This window comes from Hippocampus guttulatus, chromosome 6, assembly GCF_054856545.1.
Source record: "Hippocampus guttulatus isolate MCC_2025c chromosome 6, RoL_Hgut_1.0, whole genome shotgun sequence".
Taxonomy (NCBI): Eukaryota; Metazoa; Chordata; class Actinopteri; order Syngnathiformes; family Syngnathidae; genus Hippocampus; species Hippocampus guttulatus.
The window spans coordinates 25,695,355-25,721,570 of NC_141266.1; the positions used below are offsets into that span (position 1 = coordinate 25,695,355).

General features: G+C 57.1%; 1 protein-coding gene across 1 annotated transcript; it reads left to right on the forward strand.

Moving 5' to 3' along the window:
- Positions 1–18,937: 18,937 nt before the first annotated feature.
- On the forward strand, positions 18,938–25,545 carry LOC147204426 (uncharacterized). The gene is made up of 11 exons (XM_086113782.1): positions 18,938–19,129; positions 19,650–19,757; positions 20,699–20,752; positions 21,749–22,405; positions 23,123–23,209; positions 23,319–23,375; positions 23,449–23,535; positions 23,610–23,693; positions 23,781–23,854; positions 24,320–24,418; positions 24,894–25,545. The coding sequence occupies exons 1-11, from the start codon at positions 19,033–19,035 to the stop codon at positions 25,137–25,139; spliced, it is 1,650 nt and encodes a 549-aa protein (XP_085969908.1). The 5' UTR covers positions 18,938–19,032; the 3' UTR covers positions 25,140–25,545.
- The last annotated feature ends 671 nt before the right edge of the window (positions 25,546–26,216 follow it).

Below are 26,216 nucleotides of genomic sequence, written 5' to 3' on the forward strand. Positions count from 1 at the left end.
TAGTAGCCCCCCCCCCCCAAATCAGCCGTGCCAAAAGCTCGGTCGCCGAGCGCTCGCAGCGTCAACGTGGGCAGATCACAGCGCCTCGTTTGAGCCCTTGGCTCCGTCCGCTCTGGCAAAAGCTCTGCGTTCCCCCTTCTTGGTCGGCCCTCCTTTTTTCATGTCGGGAGATGGTTTGACGCGGTGACGTCATTCCGATATTTGGGACGCGGCGGCGTGTCGGAGGTGAGCCGTCGCGCGCCGGGGACTTTCGTTCTTTTTTTCTGCGAAGATGAGGCGCGCCGCGGTTGTTGTCTGTGGACGTTTCTCAGACGGCTGGTGCGTGCGCCATTGGCGGCCAGGCGGATGCGCGCCGAGGGGAGGAAACGCCAAGGTCGGCCAAGACCTCTGCCCGAGCCTTCCGCTCTCCGACCCCGGCGGCGCCGATCCCGGCGGGGCCACGTTGCGCGCCAAGTCGCGGTTGATGATGCGTACGGAAGGGAGGCTCCCGCTCGACACGCGCTCGGCATGTGTGCGTGTGCGTCTAAAGCCGAGAGAACGCGCTCTTCCGTCAACAGCAATGCCCCCGGGGGAAAAAACAACGGTGCGAGTGCCATTTTTGCATCTCTGAAAAGTCGTCGTCTCAATATTTGGCCTTCCCCCCCGCCAAATCAACGCGCGCTCCAAATCGCGGCTCTCAACCCGCAAAAGCAAATCAGCGTATGGCCACGCTAAACGGCGCTCGAGTTGACAAACAGGACGCGGCGTCACGTCTTCCGAACGTCCGTCCGTGTCACGCGCGAGAAGCGAAGCTTTTTTTTCTCTCGCTCCAATTGATGAATTGAGAAGAAATTTCATCTGCGCGGCACATTTGACAATCAAGTCGATCCGATCCGATCCGATTGTGCGAAAGCGAAACGCCCAGAGACACGCGGCGCGGCTCTTGTCGAGCGGAGCGTCGCTTTGACAAAGTAGCGCTGATGTTGGCGCTGCGGCGTGTCCGCCGTGTTGGATTTTCTCTCTCTCTCTCTCGGCGCGGGGTCAAGACATCCATCTGGAATGGGAGTGGCCTTTTTGACAGCGCCACACTGTTTCCCGTAATGGAAAATGAGCCTCCCTGTCCGCGACCGGCCGAGCGATGAAGATTGCTTCCCCCCCCCCGCCGTCGGCGGGCCTCGAATATTAGTTTACGAAGAGCGGCGGGGATTCGCCAGACGCCTCGCCGGCGCTCCTCCGGCGACGTGCGCTTCGCCCGCCGGGCCGCCGTCCCCGTCAAATCTTCATCTTTCTCCTCCGCGCTCACGAAGATGCGCCGAAAGAAGCGGGATGGCCTCTCGCGACGGGGGCGTCCTGACGACGGCGGCCCGCAAAAAGGAGATGTCGACGTGCGGCCGCGTAGTCCCTCGGTTTGCGGTTTGAAAGACGGACGCTCGTTCCGCCGCATCCGCACGGGAGGTTGTTATTTTGCGGCGGGGGTCGGGGGAGCCCCCGAGCGGAGGCGCCGCGGTCGTCGAAGGCGGACGACCTTTCCTACGGGCGCCTAATTAGCGGCGGGGTGGAGCGACGAGCGGTCGTTGCGAAGACCTTCTGCCTTTCGCTTGCGCTGGCCTCCGGGCAGCGGTCAAGCAAAAGGAGCCCGTCGATCGCTTCTACGCGCTGGCGAGCCGCCCCGTTCTTTCTCATTTGCCATTCCGTATCGATTTTACATCCTTTTACATCGGCCCCAACCTGGCCGACGTTGCGCGCCGCGCGTGGATTCTGGAACCCTCGAGCGATGAAGTCGAGGCGCTCATTTGAGTTTGCGTGCTAATGTTTACTCTGGCGACTGTGCCCAACGTATTGTTCGGTGATACCACACACACACACACACACACAGACCCGAGCCAACATCGTCAAAGCATATAAATGTCCAAGCGCCACTTTGTCTGGCAAATCAAACCCCGTGACGACGTTGACTTCCGTCGCCAAAGGTGAAGGTGAAACAGGGCTGGACTTTGCGCGAGGGCCAGCCCGTCGGCAGCACGCGAGTGGCTCGCCGGCTGCGCTTTCTCCTTCTTTGACTGCTTGCTCATTTGGCTCCCACTTGATCCGCTTTCACACTCGCAGTCCAACTTTATTCCCCCCCGCCCCCCAAACTTTTTGTCTGACCGCCAGACGCCCTCAGACTTTCCGCAGGAGTCATCCTTTGCTCCGTCTGTCCAAAGCGTCTTATTTCGGGGACGGGTGGCGCGTCCGACGAATTTCACACATTCGGGCGCTTTGTGTGTCTTAACGTCCTTATTAGCCCACGAGATGAGTATTCGATGGGGACGCTTCAACTTGGTGATCCGACGCCACGGCGGATGCGTTCGGTTTCGTCTTCAAAATGAGCGCTGAAGTGGACGCTTCGGTTTGAGCTGCCGTCGTGCCGAGCGGCGGACGCAACGGCTCGGTCCAAATGGGTTTTGTCTGAATGCCGAGCATCTGTCGGCGCCGGCAATTGCGCAGAGATTACAATTTGATTGCTGAATACGCTCACATCGCCAAAGGACTGTTAAGGCCAAAGCGACAAGGGGGGGGGGGGGGGGTCAGGATGTGATGAGAAAATGCTTGGTGCTCGTCAGAACGGGAAGCGCTCATTGTCAACGATCCTTCTTCTTCTTTGAGAGAACAAACAAAAAAAAAAAGGCGTCACGCCGGGTATTGCCACTCCCAGCTGCAGTTCACCGACAAACTTCACAGCGTGGCTGTGCGCATATGCAGTACATATGCCTCTGTGTGTGTGTGCGTGTGCGTGTGTGCGTGCGTGCGAGCGTGCACGTGCGCAGATTCGCTCCCGGGACGTCGGCTGCTTAAAAAGTCGATGCGGGCTCAAAAAGGGTCGGTCCCAGTCTACTTGGACGAATGCGAACGCCGCAAAATGCTCCGGACGGGCTAACGAATAGCATCGGCGCCGTTATCGCGGCTTCGCGAAAGGGCTTTGAACTCAGATGGCGCACCGAAGCGACACGTCGACACGCAAGCTTACGTTCTTTATCCTCTGCGTAGAACGGGCATTTATCGCAGCTCGCGGAGTCGTCTCGACGTACTGTCTGATACTGCCCCCGAGTGGCCGAGTCACACGCACCGGAGGGAGCGGCGCAAAGTCCGTGACATTGAAGATCACGTCTTCTCACGTGTCCAGGAGGGCTTTTTCCCCCACTTCATCTTCGTGTTGTTCTTCTTATTCTCTTCTAAAAAAAAAAGACATCTGTATATACTCTTTGCAAAGGACAACTTTATTCCATGAACGCCGCATCTGAATGAAAAAGTTTTTTCTCTTGAAGCGGCGGCGTTCGCTTTTGGCGTATTCCTGTTTTTCCCCAAACCTTTGCCGACATCCACCCGCAGCGAAATGTGAAGACGCGTCGCCGTTCCCATCCGTTTCCTTTGGCCGGACTCGCTTGTGTCACGATTGGGTTGGTGACCGACAGGTGGCGCTGCGGGGCTCCCCCTGCAGCCGCGCACCTGTTGCTCATGAGGTCATCGGTGCTTTCAAAGGACTCCCGGCCCGAGCGCTCAGTGTTGCCGCTGCTCTTTGCTTCTGTCATGTTTTGGGCATGTTTTCCTTATTGAGAGTTTTTGGTTTCTGCCACGGTTTTTGTTTGTCACTTTGGATTGGTTTTGTTTTCTTGACTTTGTTTTCTGTGTTTTCTCAATAGACTTCTTCAAGTACACCCCGCTCCTCCCCCCCCCCCCCCCGCCTGCTTTTTTAGGCTCCGCCGCCACCACCTCGCTACGTGACGGCTCGCCGTCTCAAGCGGCCCTGGCGTGAAGAGTCATTGGCGGCGGAGGTCGAGAGCGATGTTTTCATCATGTCGTCCTTGTCCCTCGCCCGAAAGGGAAAAAAAGGAGAATGTGACTTGGACCGAGCGAGGAAGCCGACGAGCTTCCACGCGGCGTCGGCCCCGCGACTTTTTCACCCGCCGGCGACGCGGAGTCGTCAATTAACCTGCGGTCGATGTTCGCGGGCGCGGGGGGGAGCCCGAGTCCTCGGCGGGGACCGGCGGGTCGAGGGCGTCGGTGCCATAACGGCCGCTTTTTATCCGCGGCGCCTCGGCCGCTTTGAAATGCGGCCCGGCGCTCGGCGCTCTCGGCTATTCGAGGTCGACGGTCGCATCTCCGAGGGCGCCCTTTTTCCGGCGCTGGCGGTTGTGAACAGGCGAGGCTTGGGCTCCGGCGACAAAAAAATCGGTAGCCCATCAAGACGCAGCAATCTATTTGAACAATTAGTCGGCCCACAAAGAGCCGAGATTTGCCGAGAAGTGCCGTTGGGGAACAAAAAAACAAAACCATCTGCGTTTCCAAATGTCCGGGGGAAAATGTTGTGCTTTTGTCATGACGACGGCAGCGCAGAGCCAGTTATTATTTGGCCCGTCCGATCAACGACCTCATCGATCCATCTGCAAATGACAACCGAGTAGCCGTTTGGCATCCGTTGGTTTGTTCCGAATATGTGAGGGGGGAAGCGAGCCCCCAATTTTGTGCCCAAATTCGATGTGGCGGGGGAAAGTCAACTCGGCAATTCTGCAACCGAGACTTGCTTGGTAGATGAGACCGTTTTTCTCGTGGGAATACTCGGACCTTCTTTTATCATTTTTTCTTTTCGGGGGGGGGGGGGGGGGGTGTCTCCACATTCCACCTTTTTTTTCTCAGCTACAGTGTATCGAGTGCCGCTTTGACTTTTCTCTCCCAATAGAAATCGGAGTGAATCAATCGCATTTTTTTCCCAAAATCCCAATCACGTCAACTCTTCCCTTTTGGCGATCGATGCGCTCTCTGGGCGATTTTTATCCGCTGACTTTTTCTTTGAGCACGGAGGCTGCGCAATGGAAAACGGGAGCCGCGCATTTCTGTCAAGTACGGCGAAGGTGTCGGCGGCGCACCGCAAAGCGTCGGCGCGGTCCGACCAGGCGCGAGGAGAAGCCGCGCGTCGGGAAGGAAGCGGCCAGAAGACTCGGCGCGGCGCGGCGCGGCGCGTCTCCGTCCCGACGGGCCCAAGCTTATCTCTCCGTCCCGCCGGGCGTCACCGAGCGGGGAGGAAATTCATCTCCTCCTATTTGCCGAGGTTCCACTCGGCGGAACTTTAATTCCCCGGCTCCATCCGTTCTTTATCTCTTACCTAATTCAATTTGCCGCACCCTCGTCCGTCGCTTCCGCCGGCCCGTCCGTCGAGCTGCCGCTTCTTCCTTCTATTTATCGACGCCGCGGCCCCAAATACTTTCTCGTTCTTCTCCGCGGGGCGCGACACGCGGCGGTCAGGTTGCAAAAAAACCGGGCCCGCTTCCTTTCTTCGGCCGAGCCGTTTTGTTTGTCTCGCTTCTCGGGGGAGCCGCTCGGCCGTTTGGGCGGGGCCGATCCGGAGGCTCTTCCGATCGGCGTGTCCGGGCCCGTTTCTGACGTGTCCGCGAGCGTTTTCCAAAGCAAAGGCGGGACGTCGGCGTTCGGCCGTCGCGCCGCACGCAAAGGGGCCGGCCGGTGTCCCGAGTGTGAACGCTTTTCAATCCGGCTCCGCGAGGAGGCTTTTTTCTTTTTGCAATTCACAGCTGCCGTTCGGGTCTTTTCCAGCCTTTCTGTCACCGGTGTTTGCGAAGCGGCGTTCGTTTTCTCCCTCGGTCGGCCGAGGGGCAAAACGCGTGGCGCCGCGCGGTCCCGGGTCTCCTCTCCGCTCGCTTTCAAAGTCATTCGTGTTTTGCCGCTCTCCCGCGTTGGCGAATGCGAGCGGACCGGACCCGTCACCAAAGGGGCCGCCGTGACGGAGACGCGCGCGCGGGGGTGTCCGTTTGCTGCCGCCCCTGCTCTCGTGGCCCCGAGCGAGCGAAGAAAATATAGCAGAGGAAAAGCGCCTTTGGGGTTTGTTTTTTTCCTCTCAAAAAAAAAAAAAAAAAAGAAAAGCCAGGTAGATGATGAGATATCCTCGGAAAGGCTTTTGGTCTTTGTACAGCATATCATGAGCATCAACTGCAGTGATCTTCTTGTCGCTTTGCTTCTATGCCCCCCCCCCCCCCCTTATAGCTAAAAAATCCAGCGCCGAGGCTGGCGCGGCAGCTCTCCCCAAACACCTTGATGCTGGCGGAAGAAACGCCAAAGAAGATTGCTGCCGCAGCTCTCGGGCAAAGGCAAAGTCTTTGCTCCGTGTTTCGCATCGCCGCGCTCACCCATGACGGAAGGTCGGCGCTCCCCAAGGTGGCGCGAGGGGCGCAAACGCCGTTTCGACGCAAATGCTTTCACTCTGAACTTTTTTTCTGAAATATTGTTTCTACTCTTGTACGAGAACGAACCATACGACGTGGGGGGTTTTTTTTGTTTTTTTTACTAAAACGGTCTGGTAGAATCGACAGGAATCTCCAACAATCCACAGTGAAGACGAAAAAGCAAGACATGAATTGGCTGCGGTTTACGAGGTGTCGGCGAACACACCGCGGGCGGCGGAGACCTGACCGCGACCCAACTGCATGAAAAAACGATGAGCCGCCTCGCGCGGACAACGATCTCTGCATTTGTCGCCGGGTGCAGGTGCCGCGCGCCGCGTGCCGTTGAGCGACTTCCGTCATCATCTGCTGCGGTTTTGCTCCCGCCGCGTGACTTGTCCCCTGCAAGTGATGCGTCCAAGGCTTCGTTTTCGTTTTCGTTTGCAATGAAAACGCGGCGCCGCGTTTGAGGATTCGGGGCAGGTTTTAGTCAGCGTCGCCTTTTATTGTTGCTTGCGGAACCGCGGCTTTTTCTCCACCCGAGCAGTTGGAACCGGGAAGAATCCGACGATTCTGTCAATCTAAACCCCGCATTAGCATGTCTTTGATTGCCGCCCCCCCCCCCCCCTCCTTTTGCGGGGAGGGCGGCTTCGTCTACCATTTCACAGGAGGGCTCCCGCAGGGATAACTCTGAAGCAGAGAAGCCCTTACGCGCTCGTTTCCTGCGCCGGCAACTTTGAGGATGCGCCGTATTTCTCATTTGGAGTCCTCCCACCAAAGAGCTTCGGAGAACGTCACTTGGGAAGCAGCGCGAAATGGCAACGGGAGCGGCGGCATAAATTATTCGCCGGCGCCCTCTTTTATTCCGACGCGGAGCTGGAAATAAGTGCGCCGGCTCCCCGAGTAAATGGAGAGGCGCTTTCCTTTTTTGTTTCGGGCGCGAGTCTGGAAATAGAAGCGGCCAAATGAGGCCGGTCCCGTTTGCCGCCCCGCCCTTCGTACGTCGTTGTTGTCCATCGGCGGACCTTCGCGGCTCTCGGGAGTCCTCGTCCCTCCGGCGCTTTGGGAGACATGACGGTCGTCCCCGGTTGATCGAAGGGGGTTACGTTCCAAAAAGAACCCGTGCTAAGTGAAATCCGTCAAGTAGGATTTTATTTTATTTTTTTTTTTAATGTGAGAGGGATGAAATTTCAAACGTGGTTTATGTCGCACGTGCAGCACATTTGACAGAAAGTTGACTCAAACGCAGTGGCGTTTCGCCCGGGCCGGCGAGGCCTTCCCCGCTGGCCTCAACATTCTCAGAAAAGTACATTTAATAAATGTAGTTTTCTGAGAATAACATCCATTTAATTTGTTATTTTATTTTCATAAATATGTCAACAAAATGATTGTCTGTATTCTTTACGTCATATTATTTCCACTTCATCGAGTGGCTTATTTGAAATAACATTGATAAGTAACTTATTTCTTATGGTGGAGTTTTTAACCAATCCTATTTCAGCTAGCTTGTGTTGCCAGGTCAACTAAACTTGCTCGGGGCCTTCAGATGAAACAGAGCAGGTCCCTCCCCGCGCGCTGCAAATGAACGGGCACGGTCGGCTTGCGATAGCCAATCAGATCACGAGTCTGCCCCGACCTTACGTCGACACTGGACGCGCGCGCTCGGTGATTGGATGAGCGCCCGCTAGAGGGAGCGGTTGCTGCATTTTGACCCAAAACGGACGCGCGCCTTCGGTGATTGGATGAGCGCCCGCTAGAGGGAGCGGTTGCTGCATTTTGACCCAAAATGGCCGAAGGAGAAGACCTTGATCTGCTTGCGGGACTACTTTCCACACCATTTTCAAGACGGACCTTCCGCCGGATTTACCCATTGAAGTTGTTTTAGCAAGGCGGCAAGGAAACGTCGGAGCACGGCCGGGCACTTACAAGCTGCGGTGCGTTTCAAAACGTTTGGGGACACTCGCGTGGATCTGCAGCTCGGTGAACAGGCACTACATGGGTGAGTCAATGGGTGAGTTTATTTGACATTTCTTCTCGTCATTTTATGTCGTTAGTATTAACGGTCACGAAATAAAAAGACAAAGATGCAAAAACGTATCGAATAAATCAGCTCGCCTGCAATTTCTAATGGCGCCTTGTAGTCAGCTTCGTGCACTAAAATTCCTTCAATCTCAGCTGCTCAACATTTTCAGTTATTTTCTGTTGTATCGCCTATTCTCAAAATGCAAATGATCTGTTGACTTTATTTTCAAAGGACAGTTTGTTTTGCTATTGTTTGGTTGGTGTCTTATATGAAACCGCGACATTGCGCAATTTATTGGACGGACTTGTTTAAGATCACACAGCGTCATTTGGGTGGCATTTTATTGAGTATTTTTCAAATCTTTTTATTTTGGACAATATCTGTAAATGTAGTTTCCTGCTCCTAATTGTGACTGCATACTTGATGGTTTTCAATGCTCCTGAAATGACGTGCTGCCTGACGAGCCCGGACTGTATTGTGTTCATGTATGTGACGTCACCGAAGGCCAAAGGTTGAAATGCTCGGCCCGCCGCTGCTCAAACGTAATAAAGAACGCTGACACGAGGCAAGAATTGTATTCCCCGATTCATACTCACTTGAGCGAGAATTGAACAAAACACTTGACTGAGCTTATTTCCAAACACGACGCACGTCAGACAAGGACTCTTAAATCCTTCGGGAGCGGCCCCGACGGGCGAGCCGATGAACAAAGGCCGAAGCGTCGCGGATGTTTTGCGAGGCGCGATGAGCCGTTTTTGGAAGCGTGTGCCGAATTGCGGCAAGACGGCAGCCCCCGTCCATCGAGCGGTCTCGCTCCCGCGTCCTTCAACGAGCATGCCGTCATCTGCGAGCTTTGCGCCCGAGTGCGGAGGCTCCTTCTTTCGAGGGCGTCGATGCATGTCGCCATTGCCGAAAAGTCACTTCTTATCGATCGTGGGCGGCGCCCCTCACCCGACCCCCCCGCCCCCCCCGCCGCTCACCAGATGGGCTCGGTTCATCGACCCCCGCATCGCAGCGTGCGGCCTCGCGACGCACTATTTCTTCATTTCCGGGCCCATTACGTATCGATCTGGAAACGTTCTCTTTTTCTTCCAAAATAATAGGCATCTTTTTTTGTGGGGGTGGGGGGGGGGGTGAAAGGGAGTGGCAAACAGTGTTAATTGCTCACTTTTGCAGAAAAGGCTCCTTCCCATCAATCTGCGCCCGATCCAATCACGACCAGGCTCCTTATCTTTTTTTTCTGAAGCTTTCTGAAATGTTCTGCGCCTTGGTGTTAATTCTTGGCTGATTTACAGGATTTCTAAATCGGGCTCCCACTTCAAGGTGACACTCGGGTGCTTTGTTGTTCGCAAGAACAGAAACGGGATGGGGAGGGGGGGAATGAAGGGCAAAAGAAAACAAGGAGCAAAAAAATAAATAAATCGAGCCGCGAGCGTCTATTTCTGTCGTGCGACGAGCCTCTCTCACCGCGTGTCAAAACTTGCATTTTGCACGAGGAAGCGCAGCGTGCTTCTTCTTCTTCTTCTTCTTCTTCTTCTAAAGGATGAAGGCCGTGACGGCGCCGCCACGGCGGCGTGCTGACCGGCGGTGGGGACGGACGTCGGCCGCGTGCGCCGACCGCTTCTCTTATCGATTCGGCGCAGGAGAGGTGCGCCAAACCCGAAAAATGGATCTCAGTGGCGAGTTGCCCGGTATTCGCGTGGCAAGCGAAGCCCGCGGCTACGACGGCGCCTTCCTCTTTCGACGCGGGCGTGCCGCCGCGTTGCTTTTCCCGGCCGACGGTCCGATCGCGTGAGCCGATGCAAAAGAGCGCTTTCGGAGCGAGGCGACGCGCGGGCGCCCCGCCGATGCCGTTGGGCTTTTCCGCCGCCGCCGTCGGCGCGCGAGCGAGCGCTGGCTTTTGCGCTCGCTCGCGCGCCCAACGAGGCCGACGGGGCGGCCCCGCCGATGAATGACCGACGGCGCTCATCGATAACCTCGGCGGCCCGCTCGCCAGCAAATTCGTCATTCGATCGGCGGAGGATTTCATCCGATCGATTCTGCCGTTCATAAAAGTCGTAAGCGCGCAGAAGACGCGCAAGCGAGCCGACGGCCGGCGAGGCGTCCGCCGCGTCGCGCCTTGGATGCGCCTTCCCGATAAAAAGTGGCAGCGCGCGCCAAAGAAAACGCTCCCGCGACGGCGTCGACCGAAGGAAGCGCATCGGGAAGAGAAGACGACGGCGTGCTGTCCGGCCGTTCCGAGGGCCGCCGCGCCCCCCCCCCCAACCCACGCGGGGTCACGTCGTGGTGCCGCGGAGGCCCGGTCGGGCCGTCAAACCAAACGCACACGATCGCATTTGCGCAACAACACGTGGATGACGAAGGCAAAGCCTTAAAACGGGCACCGACGACAAAAATGATTTCTACGCGTGACGTTTGGAAATTCCGCAGGTCAGAGTTGCCGTTGGAGACGTCGGCCCTGAGTTTGACGCCCGTGCCGTGCGCGGGGCGTCCCGAGAGTCGGCGCGCGCTTCCTTTGGGGTGTTTTTCTTCCAAATCCGAGGTCATCGGCATTTGATGGCGTGGCCTTTGTTGATTTTTGCAAGTCCCGCATGCCCGTGGCTGAGCTTCGGCCTAAAATTGTCAGGGGGGGGGGGGGGGGGGGGGTTCCCTCCCCGACGGCAGTTCGGCATTCGGGACGTCATCCGGGGGGGCGCCGGAAGGCCGTCATCACGAGCGGCGAAACCCCTCAAGCGGGCCAAGTCTCACCCGGAGGGCTCCGAAGGACGGGGCGTCCTTTCTTTTCCTTTTTATTGTGCGGTCACGTGGCCGCATTTTGAATTTGGCAAGGCAATTGATGTCGTCGTTCATTTCCCCGCCGAACGGAAGGCGGCCGAGTCGCTGAGGGCAAAGAGCGCCGTGCCGCCGCCTCGCTCTGTTGGCATCGGCGTGCGGAGCGCGTGGGTTGCTCATTTTTTGTTTGTTTGTTTTGTTCCGGGTGGGGGTGGGGGTGGGGGGGGGGGGGTTGGCTCGGCGTAGGAGGAACAAACCCTGCCGATGGGCTCTGAAACACTCATCGGCACGTGGAGTGCTCTTCACGAGATGCGCCAGTGAACGCTGGGCCGGCCCTATTTTGAAACAACCGCAAAGGCTTTTCGCCCCCCCCCCCCCCCCCCGGACCCTCCAAAAGCATTCCTTTGGCTTTCAGATCCAAACAATTCCAGTTTTTCTTTCGACGGGTTCAACGAATCGGGACAGAGCAGCGTCGGTTGCGCGCTCACGGGGGGGGGGGGGGGGGGGCTCGCCATGACCATCGTCACACGTATGGACGAGGGCCCCTCCGTTTATTTCCCTCCGCATCCAGTCCGAGTCTTCCCACCTTTGCCCGGGCAATCCGTTGACTCCACCGGGTTGTTTTGGCGTGGTCGTCAGTCACGGTTTCGTTTGATACTTTGGATTCGTTTTGTTTGTTGAGGATTTCTTTTTCTCTCCGAATGCAACCGCGCTCGTCCCTCCCGCCCGCCCGCCGCCGCCGCCGACGCAACGTGTCGCAACGCGACGCCTGTTCGGCACGTACCCAAACGCGCTTCTCTCGTGTTTTTTTTTTTTCTTGCCGCCGTCGAGGAGCCTCGTCGCGCGTGAGCGGCGAGCTTTGTCGTCCGCGTACCGAGATTGAGTGGCCGTTTACTCGAGAACCCGTCGACGTACGCGGCCGCCGTCTCCTTTTGACGGATAGGTGCTACTTTGAGCGGCGCGCCACAAACTCCTCTTTCTAATCGGGGCGGAGCGGCGGGAAAACGGAGGCTTGCGGTACTTTTGGTTGACCCGCGTCGCTTTTCACTCGGTCGCCGGCGGCTCGGGCGGCACGCGGCACGCGGCTGCTTATTCTGCTGAAACAACAGCAAACAAAGTCCACTCAAAAGTCCAGGGAGAGTTGTTATCTGCTAGTGCCGCTTTGAAAGCCGTGTCATTCTGTACGAAAAATATCATTCGCCGTCAGTTTCGCTAACATTGCGGGGGGGGGGTCTAATAAATGAAAACCCAAAAATGCAAAGAATCCTTTGGGACGATCCATTTATCCGCAACGTATCCCCGCTTCTTCTCCGAGGCTCCGGGGACCGTCATTGAAGAACAGAAAGAATGAAATGAAAGAAGTGGAAAAGAGGAATATCCGCTCAAAGATTGATGAGCGGACGGGACCGTCGGCCGGCCGGCTGCGTTTCGCTAGCAAGAAAAGATCCCGTCACGGGCTCCCGGAGGACGACATCGAGGGGGCCGTGGCCGCGACGCTCGGCTTTCGACTTTCTCCGCCGAAGAGGAAAAATGCAGGCAAATGGAGCTGACTCGTTTGCTTCCATCTGCCCTTTGTTTGCTTGATTTGCTGAGCTCAATCCGCCCTCCCCCAAATGTCCACCCCGCTGCGCTCGCTCCCGCGACGGCCGAGCCCCCATTTTGCCCCCCCCCCCCCCCCCCCCCCCGCCGTCCGTTTTGGCTGAGCGCGGAGCGACCCCAGCCGGCGGGGGCGGGGTAGCGCTACGCGGCGCCGGCGCCGCTCTCTCTTTGGGCGGGCTGGCGTTTGCCGCCGTCTCCGAGTGGCGTTGGCCCCTCGCGCCGGCCGCCTTCTCCCTCGCCTTCTCAAGCTTCTCGGGACGAACGCCGAGCGGTGACGCGTTCCGCAGGGGCCGCGAAGCGCCGCCGTGGACGCCGTGTCCTGGATCGTGGCCGGCACGCCATTATGAACGATGATCAAAGGCTTTGCCGAGATAAAAACAAACGGCCTACCCGTCTCAATCTTCCCTCGGGCACCTCCCTCAATCAGCGATGCGTTGGCTGGAAGTCGTAAAAATCACATTTCTACATTGAAACGTCTGCTGGGAGGCCATTTTGTTGTTGTTGTTGTTTCTCCTGCTTTATTTATTTTTTTTTGTCTTTGAAAGCGTCAAGTGGGTAAACAACATCAGCGGCGAATTTATGGGCTCCAGAGCACAGTGGTCGCTCATGTCAGGATTGAAAAATGACGGCATTGGCTCAATGCCTAACTGGCCCGTGCTCTTCTTGTTGCTAGCGCATCATTAGCAAAGGGGACCGTGACTCAACGGGATTATTTTTGGTCCTTCCTGAAAAGATGTCCAGATGCCGCCTTCGTGAAAAGGCTCCCCAACGGACGACCGAACGCGCCGTAACATCCGCGCCGGCTCGCCGGGCGGCGACGCGTCGTTTTCCCGATGAAACGGCTCGGCCGCGACTCGGAAGGCCGCCGCGTTCGAAGCGCTGCGAGTCGGCTTTCGAAGCTTCCGGGTTCCTCGCTTCTGTCCGAGCGCACGCCCGCCTTTGAAATGCGTCGCGACGTTCCCAAATGAGGTTTTTCTGAGAAATTTGGGCACTGAGGAATTTAGTTGGAAAGTAGCATATTTTCATCAAAAGTGAGGATTTGATTTATTTGGTCATGATGAAGATGACGATGAGCGCTCTGACAATCAAGTTGCCGCCATGACGTCATTCCTCCTAGGTTGGACGACCCTTTTTTCTTTCCTTTTTTGTCAAGACTCGCAATTAGCACTTCATCCCATCCCAAAAGAATCTGACCAAAAATGAAGAAATGGCTTCCTGCAACAGAAACCAAAGAGTAGGTCGGTCACCGCATTCGCCCGGGCCTCCGTATGCTATATATGGTGAAAGGTTGATTGGGATATCTCAATTAAATATTTGGAGAGAAGAGAAACTTCATCGGTCCCACTCGGACGTAAATTGGCAGCGTTTCGCCAGCGGGAGACGATAAAAGAAAAAGAAAAAGAAAAAGGGGCATGCTGGCGGCGACATTTCTTCAAGACGGACAGAAAGCCACCATTTGTCTTCTCCAATCTATCGAGAAAAAAAGTTCCCAAATACCTGCGCGGCAAAAGGCCCCGGATAGAATAATGGCGCTCCCGATAGGTGTGGGGGGGGGGGGGCTAAAATGGCAATTAGAGCCCTTTTCACAATGGTTGCAATTGAGAAGCGGCGTCGCGCCGGATAATAAACTGCCAGGAAGATGATGCAGTCGCGTACGTCGGGATGCGGCTCGTCCCCGGGCGGCCGCTTCGGTGAGGAGATAATGAGGTCCTTTGCGCTAGCTGGAGGAGGCGGCTGATGGAGCGGGAGGGCGCACGTTCAATCTCGCTGCATTTTTTTTCCCCTTCCTTCCTCCCGTCTCGGTCAGCGTTGCGAAGCGCTTGAGCTGCGTTGCCCGCCGCCGCTCGCCGGGAACGCCTCTTTCGCGTCTGTCCGGCATATATTCATCGCCGCCGGCATTTACGCATTCCGTCGGTGCGCTCGAGAGGCGGGTCGAGCGACGCGAGAGAGCCCGCCCGCGGGTTGCCGTGCGCCCTGGGAAGCCAGGCCAGGCCTACCGCGCGTGCGAGGAGTTGACGCTTTCTCGCCTGACGGTAAGAAAGTTGCGGGGCTGGAAAAACATTTCCAATGAATATCCCTCGATCGGAATTTTGCCGGCCTTCTCCGGAGGAGGCGCGGCGCCGTCACCGCCGACACAAATTTCCCCCCCGCGCTTGTCTGTGCCGAAGCCAAAGCCGGACAACTTGTCATCGCCGACCCGACCGAGACGACGTAACCCGGAACGACGACAAAAGAAAAATATTTTCACAAACGGGAAAAAACGACACCCGAGTGCCGCATTTTCAAAAGAAAACTAAAGTGGCTTTGACTAAAACTAAAGACAACTCACCGGACGGAGGAAAAAGGAGACTCGAATCGACAGCCGAAGCACACGCGAGTGGAATCGTCGCGTTCCCGTCCGACTCCAACGGCAACGGCCGTGCAGGCGTGCGCTCGGCGTGCGTTCCTGGCGGCCGATCTCGTCCGGTGCGGTATATCCGGGCCTCGAGGGCCGTTGGACCGCTTGAGATCAATCCCGGCTCATCCAATCCAAGTGGCCAAGGACCCTTCCGGGTAAGCCTTCCATCAAGGCCTTCCCCCCCCCCCCCCCCCCCTCCGCTCAGCTCTTTCATCCCTCCCACCCTTTGCGCTCCCTTTGCCCGCTCATCTACGTAGGACGCGCGGCGCCGCGTCCCAAGCGATCGCGCAACAAGACGAACGCGCGGCACATACGCCGACGTGCCGAAGCGCTCGTCGCCGACAGTTTGCCGCCACCGCACAAAGGCCGGAGCGGCGCCGCTTGATTTCCTTTCCGGATCCAAAAGCGCGGCCCAATCGGAACGGCTCCGACAGCGCCGGCGCTAAGATGGATCGCTCCGCATTAAAAGGCCGCCGTCTCTTCACTTTGCCCAATCATACGTCAATTCATCTTAGTGTCAGACGGCTGACCCGTGAAAGCAAGAAAGGGGGGCGGCGGGGGCGCAACGGTGCTTCAGACCGGCTAGCCGTATCCAGAGGCTCTCGGAAGAAGGCTCGATGGAGTGTCGGCGGCTTAACCGAGCGTGCCAAAGTACGCCTCGCTCCCGAAGGACAAAAGGGAGGAAAAACCGCCGACGCCATACCTCACCGTGCCCTTCCCGCTCATCCGGGAGGCCGGCTTCCCCGTATGAATTTGCTGACGATAGCTCGTGCGCGCGCCAAGGAGCCATTCCCGCCACGACCCGCCCGTGAATTCTCAAACAATATCCCTGCCGCCGAAGGCTGAGCTTTTTGTAGACCGAATCGATGGGGTTCGGGGTACACTTTGGGAAGTCTCCGACATGTCGGGGCAATGTGTGGACGCAGACGGCGAGGTTATTTTCAATGACGATTCATGGAAAAATACAACTCAATTTGAGCCCTAAAATGTGTTGACAAAAGACGAGAATGCTTTGGGGGGAAAAAAAAAAAACCACTCGCGGCAACTCGATGTTTTGTCGACTCAACTTGACGGGCAAATTCAATCCGGCTTCTCTCATCTCGGGCAGCCGGCTAAAGTCAAACCTCTCCTTTCCCACGAGCACCTCGAGACAGGAATTCACGCGTTGGCGGAATGAGCTCCCACCGAACATTGGGCAAGCCCCCTCGCCGGCCATCTCTCCAAACTCACTCGTATTCTTTGGCATTTGACTCGGACTTGACCTTAGTTTTACTCTCTGGTGCCTCGTGACTGATTTCTTGCTTTCTTGTCGTATATATGTTGTATTTATTTTGTGCGTGCAACACTTTGTTTTGTTTTTTCTCTTCTACCCCCAACGCCCCCAATTTTGCCGCTGTAGACTGCAAATTTCCCCAGCGTGGGACAAATAAAGATGACCTGACCCGATCTGATCTGATACGATAGTTGTACAGCACTTTGTATGCAGCGGTGAAAGCGCTCTAGAAATACCGTTGAGTTGAGTAAACTGCCTAAAACGAACTAGAATTGTCCTATTGAACAATTTATTGAGGACATTTCAAAATAGACCCACTTTGACGCGACGGCTCGGCCGCGGGCCGTACGGAGGAAAGGCGAGCGGCGGTCCTTTGACTCTGCGTCGCGCGGAAGCGACGTCGGCTCGAGGCCGCGGCCGCGAAATGACGTGGTTCTCGGCGACGGGCGCGCTTTCTCGTTTGGCGCGACGGTCGGACTCCGCCCGTGTTTTCTCTTTAGTTTTTATTCATGGATGTAACGCGCGGTACGCCGGGCTGGCTTGAATCCTATCCGAGTCCCGCATCCACTTTAGAAGTTGCCACCATGGCAAGCGAGGGCCGGAAAGCGAGAAGACCGTCCTGGTTTCGATGGTGGGCTTGGGATGCATCGAACTCGAGGAGCAGGAGTATACGCCGCACTTCAAGTCCCAGCCTGCGGACCCTTAGGCGGCATCCGTATGAGATTTGTGGATGGTTGTTTCGCAAATGTTTTCCTACGCAAGACTGGGATTTGCACGCAAGAAAGACGCACGGTTGAAAAAAAAAAACCAAGAACCGATACTGGCACTAACAACTCTAAAATGGAATTAAAACTAACTCCCAAAGAAATCCAAACAAAATGAAAATTCCAAGACACCCGCTCCCCCTCCCTCCCTCCCCCCCCCCCCCATTCCCAGGCAGCCTTGCTCCGCGCGCATGCTCGTGCGAGTCGCGAGTCATCCTCGCCGGCTGCCGCTCATTTCCCCGCGGTCAGAGTTGGCGCGAGACCAAAAGGCGGCAGGCCAGGTGCTCTTTTTGACTTTCGGGTGCCATTAAACAGCGTCACAAAAGTGCGACGCCCTCGGCTGAATTGCCGCACTGCTCTTGACATAACGCGCAACGTGCGTGCGGGGATTATTATTCACCTTTTTTTTTGGGACTCGCACGTCCTCCGTCCGCTCCGCGGCGTTGGCGGCCGCCGTGCATCGGGCATGCCTCGATGCTCGTGTGACATCTGCTGGCCAACGTGGACGGCCTGATCGTGTCGGACGACGGAAAACCCCGAGTGGAAGAAATGCATCGAGGAGTAAGCACTTAGCGGATTTCTCTGCTTACCTTCTGTCTTGAACGCCCCCCCCCCCGTAATAGGGAAAGGTGATTTGTTCTTTTGTTTTTGTTTTTTTGCGGATCAGGTTCATGCCCCCGGACGACCCTCCGGGACGAACGACACCGTCCCGATCTCGACAACTTACTCGGGACAGAGCCGCGACCGCCAGAGCCCGCCTCGGCCACCCCCCGACCTTTGCCGGGGGCTCAGTCCAGGCGGAGAACGCCGCAAAATAAGGCCGTGACCGGGTGCCAACACAACATTTTTTTTTTTTAATCTTCAACGGCGGCCGCTTTACTCGCCGAATGTAGCGCACGCTGAGCTGTTGCCACTCCTCCCGCCGGCGACGCCTAATCCTCTTTGTGGCCGAGTGACGCGGGCCGCTTCATTGGACGGGCCGAGCGCGCGGCCGATAAGCCCGCCCTCCGCGGGCCCTCCCGGTCCCCGATGACGGGCCCCCGGGGTGCCGCCGGGCTGTCGTTCTCTCCGCCCCACTCAAAGGAGGTCCCGGCTCGCGACCGCGCTCGCGTGGACCCGCCGGCCCCGGAAGTCTGCTCCGGTCTGGTCGTTTCCTCATCGGCGGTCCGCCGCGTCATCGAAAACCCACCCCGAGCCCCTTCGACCGACCCCTCAAAAGCGCCACGCCTCCGTCGAGCCGCGTGCGCGCGGCAACGGTGACGAAAACGCACGTCCAAATGCCAGCCTGCGCAGTGAAAGCGGCAAGGGAGACGCCCGCGGCTTCTGGCCAAAAGTCTGCAAAGTGGTCCGACCGGAACGGAACCTTCCAAACTGGACGACGGCTCACAAAGACGCGAAGACGGCATTTCGTGTTTTGCCAGCGCCCCGTGGGACGCTGGAAAGGAGGAAAAGGACAAAAATCCAAAACGCTGCCGCTCACTTTCAGAAAAACCAAAGTAGCAAGGACGACCTTGCCGGCGTGACGCAAACGCTCACGCGCCAACGGGCGTTTTTTGTGTCGCGTTGCTCACAAAGGCCGAATTGTTGTGTGTGTGTGGGGGGGGGGGGGGGGGGCAGGGCTCTGATTTCGCATTGTGTTTGCCCGAAACCAAAGGCCTGCATAGAAAATATCACCTATCGGCAACAAAATGTTCAGTCAAGTGAGCAAAGGGACTTTCGCCTTGTACCAATGCCAGTTTGCAAAAAAAACCCCCAAAAAATGTCGTGATGCAACGCCATTTTCTGGCTCATGTCATCATCTCCCGAGGTTTCAAAAGAAGTCGGGCCTATTTTGTCAACCAAAGTCATGGAAAGTACACATGATGAAATGAAGGGAATAAGTCAATCCAACCCCCCCCCCCCCCCCCCAAAAAAAATGTTTTCGCACCGCAACAAAGACTGGGGTGGAAAAGAAGGGAGGGCAAACTGCTTCGAGGTGACAAATAGCACTCGACAATCTGCTCCATTCCCCTCGCATGGTGCTGCCCTTTCTGGCGCGCTCGCCGCGTCGTGTCCACCCGGGGGCAGTATCGGACGGACATTTGGAGGCTTCGCTCCTCTCTGGGCTTCTCGGTACGGCGGCAATATCGGTGCTTCTTTGCGCAGGATAAGGAGTTATTCCATCGCTTATATTTCTCTTGGACTTTCTCTCTTTCGTCATTTTGCTGCTGTAAATTGGCAATTTCTCCATTGTGAGACAAATGCAGGTTTTCTTATCTTATATGCCCGCGATTGTCCGTCTGCGTGCGTTTCACTGGCGTTTCTGTTCACGTCGGCGTGACTTGCAGGGTCGCCGCGCTGCCACAGAGATGCTAATTGTTAGCCGTGCGCCTCGGCACTTTGCCCCTCGCGGGACAGTTTTCTTGCCGCCGAGGCTATGTGGACGCTTGAATTAGCCAATTGTTTAGTTTGACAGATTCTGACTTTTTCTTTTTTTGTAAAGAATATTTACTCATGTCATCTGCTTGTTTTGGCTCACCTGCCGCCATGCGACGCTCGCGTCACGGCTCGTCCGAACGTGGCCATATTGCTTTTGAACGCTGTTTTTCTCCCCCCCCCCCTCCCTCGGTCACTAATTGCTGATGTTTTTCAGGTGAGTGCGTCCACGCCCTCTGTTGCCGCGTCACCAGGCGAAGAGGAGCCGAGCGAGAGCAAGTCTTGCGCCGGCTCTCCTTCTCGTCACCTGCCGCTGACGCTCGAGGTGAGTGCACCTCTATTCAAAAAAACCTGTTTTGGGGCGGGGGGCTTTAATACCAACATCGGTGTTGTCGTGATTGTGGATTTATTATTGATTCTGTCATGTACTAGCCTAAAATGACTTGTGAAAAGCAACAATGGCGTCTGTGAAGAAGTGTAAACGGATACCTGCGTACATGTTTGGGGGGGGGGGTTGTGCCCTAAGCTTTTTATATATGATCCATGTTAAACATGGATTTGGAAAATATGTTGGCTGTGAGTGCGATCGATTAGGCATCGTTATTCCATTGAGAATGGGACACAATTTGTGTGTATGCGCGTGCGTCTACATTTCCAGAGATTTGCTTTTGTGTTGTTTGGAATCGCTTCATTTGTTCATTGTTTTGCCGTGCTCTTTCTTGTTTGTCCTGTTTATTTTCCCCCCCATTCGATTCACCGGAGCTGTTGGCGCAACTTTTTTTGAGGGGGCGGGGGTGGTCAACACCTGTAATTGCTTCTTGGGCGCGGGTTACCGCGGCAGCGCGTTCCCCCGACGCGCGGTTTCCACGTGAACTCGGGCCACCGCGGCGGCTGCGTTTCTAGGGCGCGCGGCCCAGAGGAGGCCGCCGGCGAGCGCCCGCCGGGACCGCTGCGGGGGCGGAGCCTTCTTGGTCGCGCGGGCGCCTCCGGACGAACGGATGGCGGGGAGGCGGGCGGGCCGGAAGACAAATTGGGCAAAAAAAGAAAAAGCGGTCGGGGATTGTCGGCGCGCTCCATTCTTTTGTCTCCGTGGCCGCAGAGCAAACAATGAGGAGATGGCGTTCCCCTCGACAACGGGGGCCATTGTCTCGTCAAAGGGGAGGATGACAAAGCTGACATTTGCTCAGATGGCCGACGGAGAAAGAGCCTCTCTTGCTCCGACGCCAGGCTCATCCCGCTTTTCTTTTTTTTTTTGTGTCATTGCAGGCTCCTTTTCGGCCACGGCGACGATGGCCTCCACCGCGTTGCGGATGTCCGCAGGTACCGGAGACGCTCGATTGAACAAAGCCTGAGCTTTTGACCTTGTTTGGATCCGCTTTGTCAAATGACATCGGCGCCGTCGAGCTTTTTTTTTTTTAAATGATTGATTTCTTCTGACCCCCCACCCTTAGGCGGAGAAATTGTAGCGTATGTACTTTGGACACCGGGCCACTAGCGGGGGCAGGGGGGCAAAAACCCGGAGTCGGGTGGTGACGACAAAGCTCGACGGCCGATTTTCAAACGGCAATGGATCGGCAGGCGCCGCCCGTTAACCTCCGTGCGGCTTTCTCTTCGGTTGCGGACGGAAGAGTTTTCAGATGAACTTGCCTTGCGGATGCCCGCTGGACTCCCAATGGAAGTTTCCCATCGAATGGGGAATGACGACACAAGCGCTGAAGCATGAGCGTGTTTTTTTATTCCTAAGACCAAAATCGTCGTGAAAAGAAGAAAGTCCAAGCGTTGCGAGGAAACGCTCGGCCGATTCTCTTTTCAAGTGAAGAGTTTTATTGATCGAGCAAACGTTTTTCCCGAGACGAGGCGTCAAAAGCGAGATTGTTCCGAGAGCGGGTGTCGCCGCCGTCCAAAATGGCAGCGTCTTTGTTCGGATTCGATTTCAAGAGAAACGTCGATTGAAGTTAAAAATGCCGGCGGCTGATTTCAAAGGACCGGCTGTGGGATTTGCGGGGCCGCCGCGGGCTCCGGGCGCTCTCGGTCACCGCCTCCCTTTTGCGGCGCGCAAGCCAAGCTCGGTTGGATTTCGCTCGAATGTTTCATACGTTGAGACCTCATCGTTTTGCGCAGTACGGTCGGCCTCGCGGCGCAGAGGACGGATGCGCGTTTCCTGTATTCGGGACTTTTTTCTTTTCGTCGACTTTGGGCTCGAATCGGTCTTTCGGTACCTTTTTTCCACGAGAAGCGCGGCGTTACGGCGGCTCACCGAAAAATGGCAAAGACGATTGAAAATAAAGGTCGGCTCACTTCGTTTTGCTTGCGCAGGCCGGATCGGCGCGGCGCGACGGCGCGTCCTCTTCTTGGGTCTCCTCCTGCTCGCGATGTCGAGAGGCACGGCCGGCGCCACCGGGTCTTCTCCGGTCGGCGGGACGGCCATCGGCACGAGCGCGCCCCCCGCCGCCTCGCCTTCTTCGGGAGCGCCCGTGAGCGACGCCCCCCGGGGCCCCTCCGCAGCGGCGGCCGGCGGCGCGCCGACGTCGCTCGGCGCGACGAGCGACGTCGCTTCACCGCCAGCGGCTTCCGCCGGCTCGGTGGCCGCCCCCAATACAGGAAGCGTCTCTCCCGCCGGAGCCGCGCCCGCGTCCGCGTCCGGCGCCACCTGGAGTCCAAACGGCGGCTCCGGCATGCCGCCGACCGGCACGACCATGTCCTCCGGCGCCACCTGGAGTCCAAACGGCGGCTCCGGCATGCCGTCGACCGGCACGACCATGTCCTCCGGCGCCACCTGGAGTCCAAACGGCGGCTCCGGCATGCCGCCGACCGGCACGACCATGTCCTCCGGCGCCACCTGGAGTCCAAACGGCGGCTCCGGCATGCCGCCGACCGGCACGACCATGTCCTCCGGCGCCACCTGGAGTCCAAACGGCGGCTCCGGCATGCCGTCGACCGGCACGACCCTGTCCTCCGCCGCCATGTCAACCGGTGCGTCAAGTCATTGCTGTCGTTTCCCGGTGCAAACGATCCCTCGGGCGTCTCGTGCACCACGGGGAATTGAAAAAAAGAAATGACTGTTATTTGACTAACACTCATACTTTTCAAAGGGGGGGGGGACTTCCTTTTGAATTTAAAAAAAAAAAAAAAAAAGCTTTGCGTCTTTTCGAGATTTTTTCTTTTAGGTGAGGTGAAAAGTACGTTTTCGAGAAACTAAATTCCAACAAAAAAGACTGAAAGATGTCCTTTCCCAGAAAAGTTTCGTTTTTAATTCTACACCCCCCCCCCCAAAAAAAAAAATCTTGAGAAATTCCAACCCCAAACTTTTCCATGCCATCTTAGGGCCATCCTATTTTCACATTTTTCATGCGAGTTCCCCCTTTCATTTTGGGAGAAAGGGGGAACATTTTTAAAGTCGATAAACACACGAACCCTTTTTTTTCTGGGGGGGTTAATTTTTTCCCAAATGTAACTCCTATTTTTTTCCTTGTCATTTTAGACGAAAGAATAAAAGTCGTACGATTGCAGTCATCGTGATATCCTCACAACTTTAGAGAATGATTTTCTGAGAAAACAAAGTCCGAAGTTGATGAGAAAAAACTTGGAGTCAAGAAAGCTTCTTTTTGGGGGGGGGGGGGGGGGGGGGGTGTTTCCATGTTGTGAGAAAAAAAGCTTTTTGAGATGAAGGCTAAGCCCCTCCATTGGCAGCCCCCGGAGCCATGTCCAGTGCAAGCCGGAGGCCGGAGAGCGGCTCTGGAACCGCCACCCCCGCCGCCACGATGTCCACATCTGCTGGTATGTTTTGCATCGCCGCTCGATGTCGTTCATCTCGTTTACCCGGCGGTAACCACCCCAGCCCCTCCCTTCAAAACGTCCACTTCCGGTCTCTCCTCCTCCTCCGCAGCTCGGCTCTTTGCCAGCACCGCCGCCGGTCCGAAGGGCGGCTCGACCGCTTCCGTCGGTACGTTTCGTTTCGGCGCTTGACGCCAAACGGGATGTCGCTGTTTTTTCTAAACGATGCGGCATCTCCCCAGCCGCGTCCCCCGCCACCGGGACGAGTCGGAGCCCAAACGCGGGCTCCGGACACCCCGCCACGATGTCGATGACGCCCACCCCCGGCGGTAGGTTTGCTTCCGAAGCTTTGTACGGTTTGGATTTGCCGGCGCCAACTCGGGCGCCCCGTTGCCCTCGGCAGGCGGCGCGGCCGGTGCCACCGTGATGACGACGCCGCCGATGGACGCGGCGAGTCCAACGCCGCTGGCCGCGACGACGTCTGCGGGTAAGCCTCGAAGGTTTCCCCCATCCGCTTCCTGACGACCGCTCGAGCGTCCGCGTCACGCAACTGCGCCTCTTTGCTTTCGCCCAGCCCCCGCTCCGAGCGCCGCATCCGTCACCGTGCCGATGACCGCGAGGCCCACCCGCCCGGCTACCACGGCTAACGTAAGCACAAAGACGCTCGACCGACACGCACGCGCGATGTCTACGGTAGTACCGAGGCTGACCTGCGAGGGGCAGCGCTGCGCCCAAAATACGAAGAAGAAGAAATGGAAGAAGCTCAGCGAACTCTTTTCACCCGCTGTGTCGCAAACTCCAAAAACGTGTTTATCCCCCCCCGCCCCCCGTGCAGTTCCTGAGTGGCGATTGTTCCATTTCGCGTCGCGACCTGCGGCTTTTGACTGTCCGCGTGTCCCCCGTTTTTACGACGTTGGGGCCGCGATCGTTCTTCCGAGCAGATTTGAGAGGGGAAAACACCCCCAGAATCTACCGCACGGCCGGGATACTATACAATACTCCAACCGTGTGGATCTGTGCCTGCCGCGCTGTGGGCGCGGCAACGGTGAAAAGGGCAGCGGACGCCGTCGGGCTGTGGCTCCATCCACCTTTGCATCTCCTTTGCTCTGTCAGGGAAGGAAATGCCACCGAGGGACGTGCACGGGGGCCACCTGCTACACCGGCTTTCGCGACGCGCTGCAGACGTGCTCCGCCGCACAGCCGCACTGTCAGGTGAGAGCGCGCGATTGGACGCGGGATGCCGTCGACGCGACGGCTTCATACTCTGTCGCAGCTTCGAGCTTTTCTTTTGAGCAACGTGCAAGTTTTTCCTTTTCGGAGATGACTCGTGTGAACATCAACAATTTGAACCGTGTGAATTAGAATGCTGCCCCCCCCCCCAAAAAAAAACAAAACAATCAAACCTCAGACACCAAGTAGCACTGGTGAAAATCCAGGATTGAATTTGCCCATATGTCCTGAAAATCCCCTCGATTAATAAATGTCACGGCAGAGCGCACAAGATTAAAAGCAAACTGTTGCTGCGCGTTCAACAAACGCAGAGGGAAAATCACTTTTGTTGAATGAAAGCAAACGGCAGCATACCAGGAGTTGGCGTCAAAGCCCGACCGTACCCCCCCCCCCCCCAACCCAAGAAAAACCTTGACGGCAGGCAGCTTTCACTGTATTCTGCGTCTCGTTTCGGCAGCTGATCAAGCAAACGCTCCAGTCGGCCACGCAGTGGACAGCGGGCTGCGCCGCCAACTGCTCGGGCCGGACGGCGTGCCGGGCCGCCGCCCCCCCTCCCTGCCACCTGGAGTGCTGCGTGGCCGTCGCCCGGGCGTCCTGCCTGCGGCTCGACGGGACGCTCAACCACGTGGCCGCCCGAGCCGCCGGAGCCGCCGCGTCGCCGTTGGCGCTGTGCCTCCTGCTGGCCTCGGGCCTCCTGATGTGAGGCCGCCGCGCGCGCGCCCTCGTCTCCGTTGCTAATATGCGTGATTGTCCTTTTTTGTGTTGTTGTTTTTTTTTTTTTTTGGAAACCTTGAGGCCGACGCTATTTATTTCAAGGCCTCCGGCCATTTGGACGCAAGTATTTCAACGCGAGGCGAGCCGTCTCGAGAGCGCTTTCGCGACGGCCGCGGCCGTTCAAGAGGCGGCCCGCGACGTCGTCCGGCGGCCGCGAGAGAACGTTCTATCTCGAGTTCCTTTTCTTGTTGCGGGAAGTGCACCTTTGCATCTCCTTGCGTAGTTGAGACCGCATGTCCACCGTGTCTGCAAAGTCGCTTGGAAGGTTCCGCGTGGCTTCAAGCCAACACTTTTTGTCCTGTACAAAATATGGAAATAAATCTCCTGAAGATTGAGTGGCAACGCTCTTATCCGGCAACGCGGACGGCACTTTTCACGCGGAGGCCCGCGCGCCAACCGCGACGCTTTGGCCGCAACTCTCGGAGATGAGGGGAATCGTCCACCAGATGGCGCCGGCGATCCCCGAATCCTTAAATTTGACTTTGAGGACGAGCGGCTCAGATGGCGGACGGACGGACGGACGGCGCCATTTTAGTTGCCGATTGGAGTGGCAAATTCCGCTGAGCGACAAGTGGCCAATCGCAGGACGTCAGGATGTTTTGCGTGAATTGTTTCGCTACCTTTTCTCGCGTTTTTAAAAGCGTATCGAGACGCACGCTAAACTCGGAAGCGCTCATCCTCAAGAGCGCCCGGCCCAGCCGTCGGCGAGCCGCGCCCCGAACGAGCGTTTCCGGCCGTCAATCAAAAGCCGCGCCGAGGCCGGAATCGAAGCCTGCGCCGGTGCGCTGCGAGGTGCCGACCGGTCGGTGGGCGGGCGGGGCGTTCGACGTGTGATGGGATAGAAGCAACGAAAAGGCTTGACGCCGGCATGTCTTCCCTCCACGTGCGGAGGCTTGACAAGCAGAGTGCGCCGATCCTCTTTGGATCGCGTGAGCTCCGTGTGCGGACGCACTCCGAAAACAGCTGGGTAAAAAAGGTGACCCGGCCAACTTTGTGAGTTCCCCAA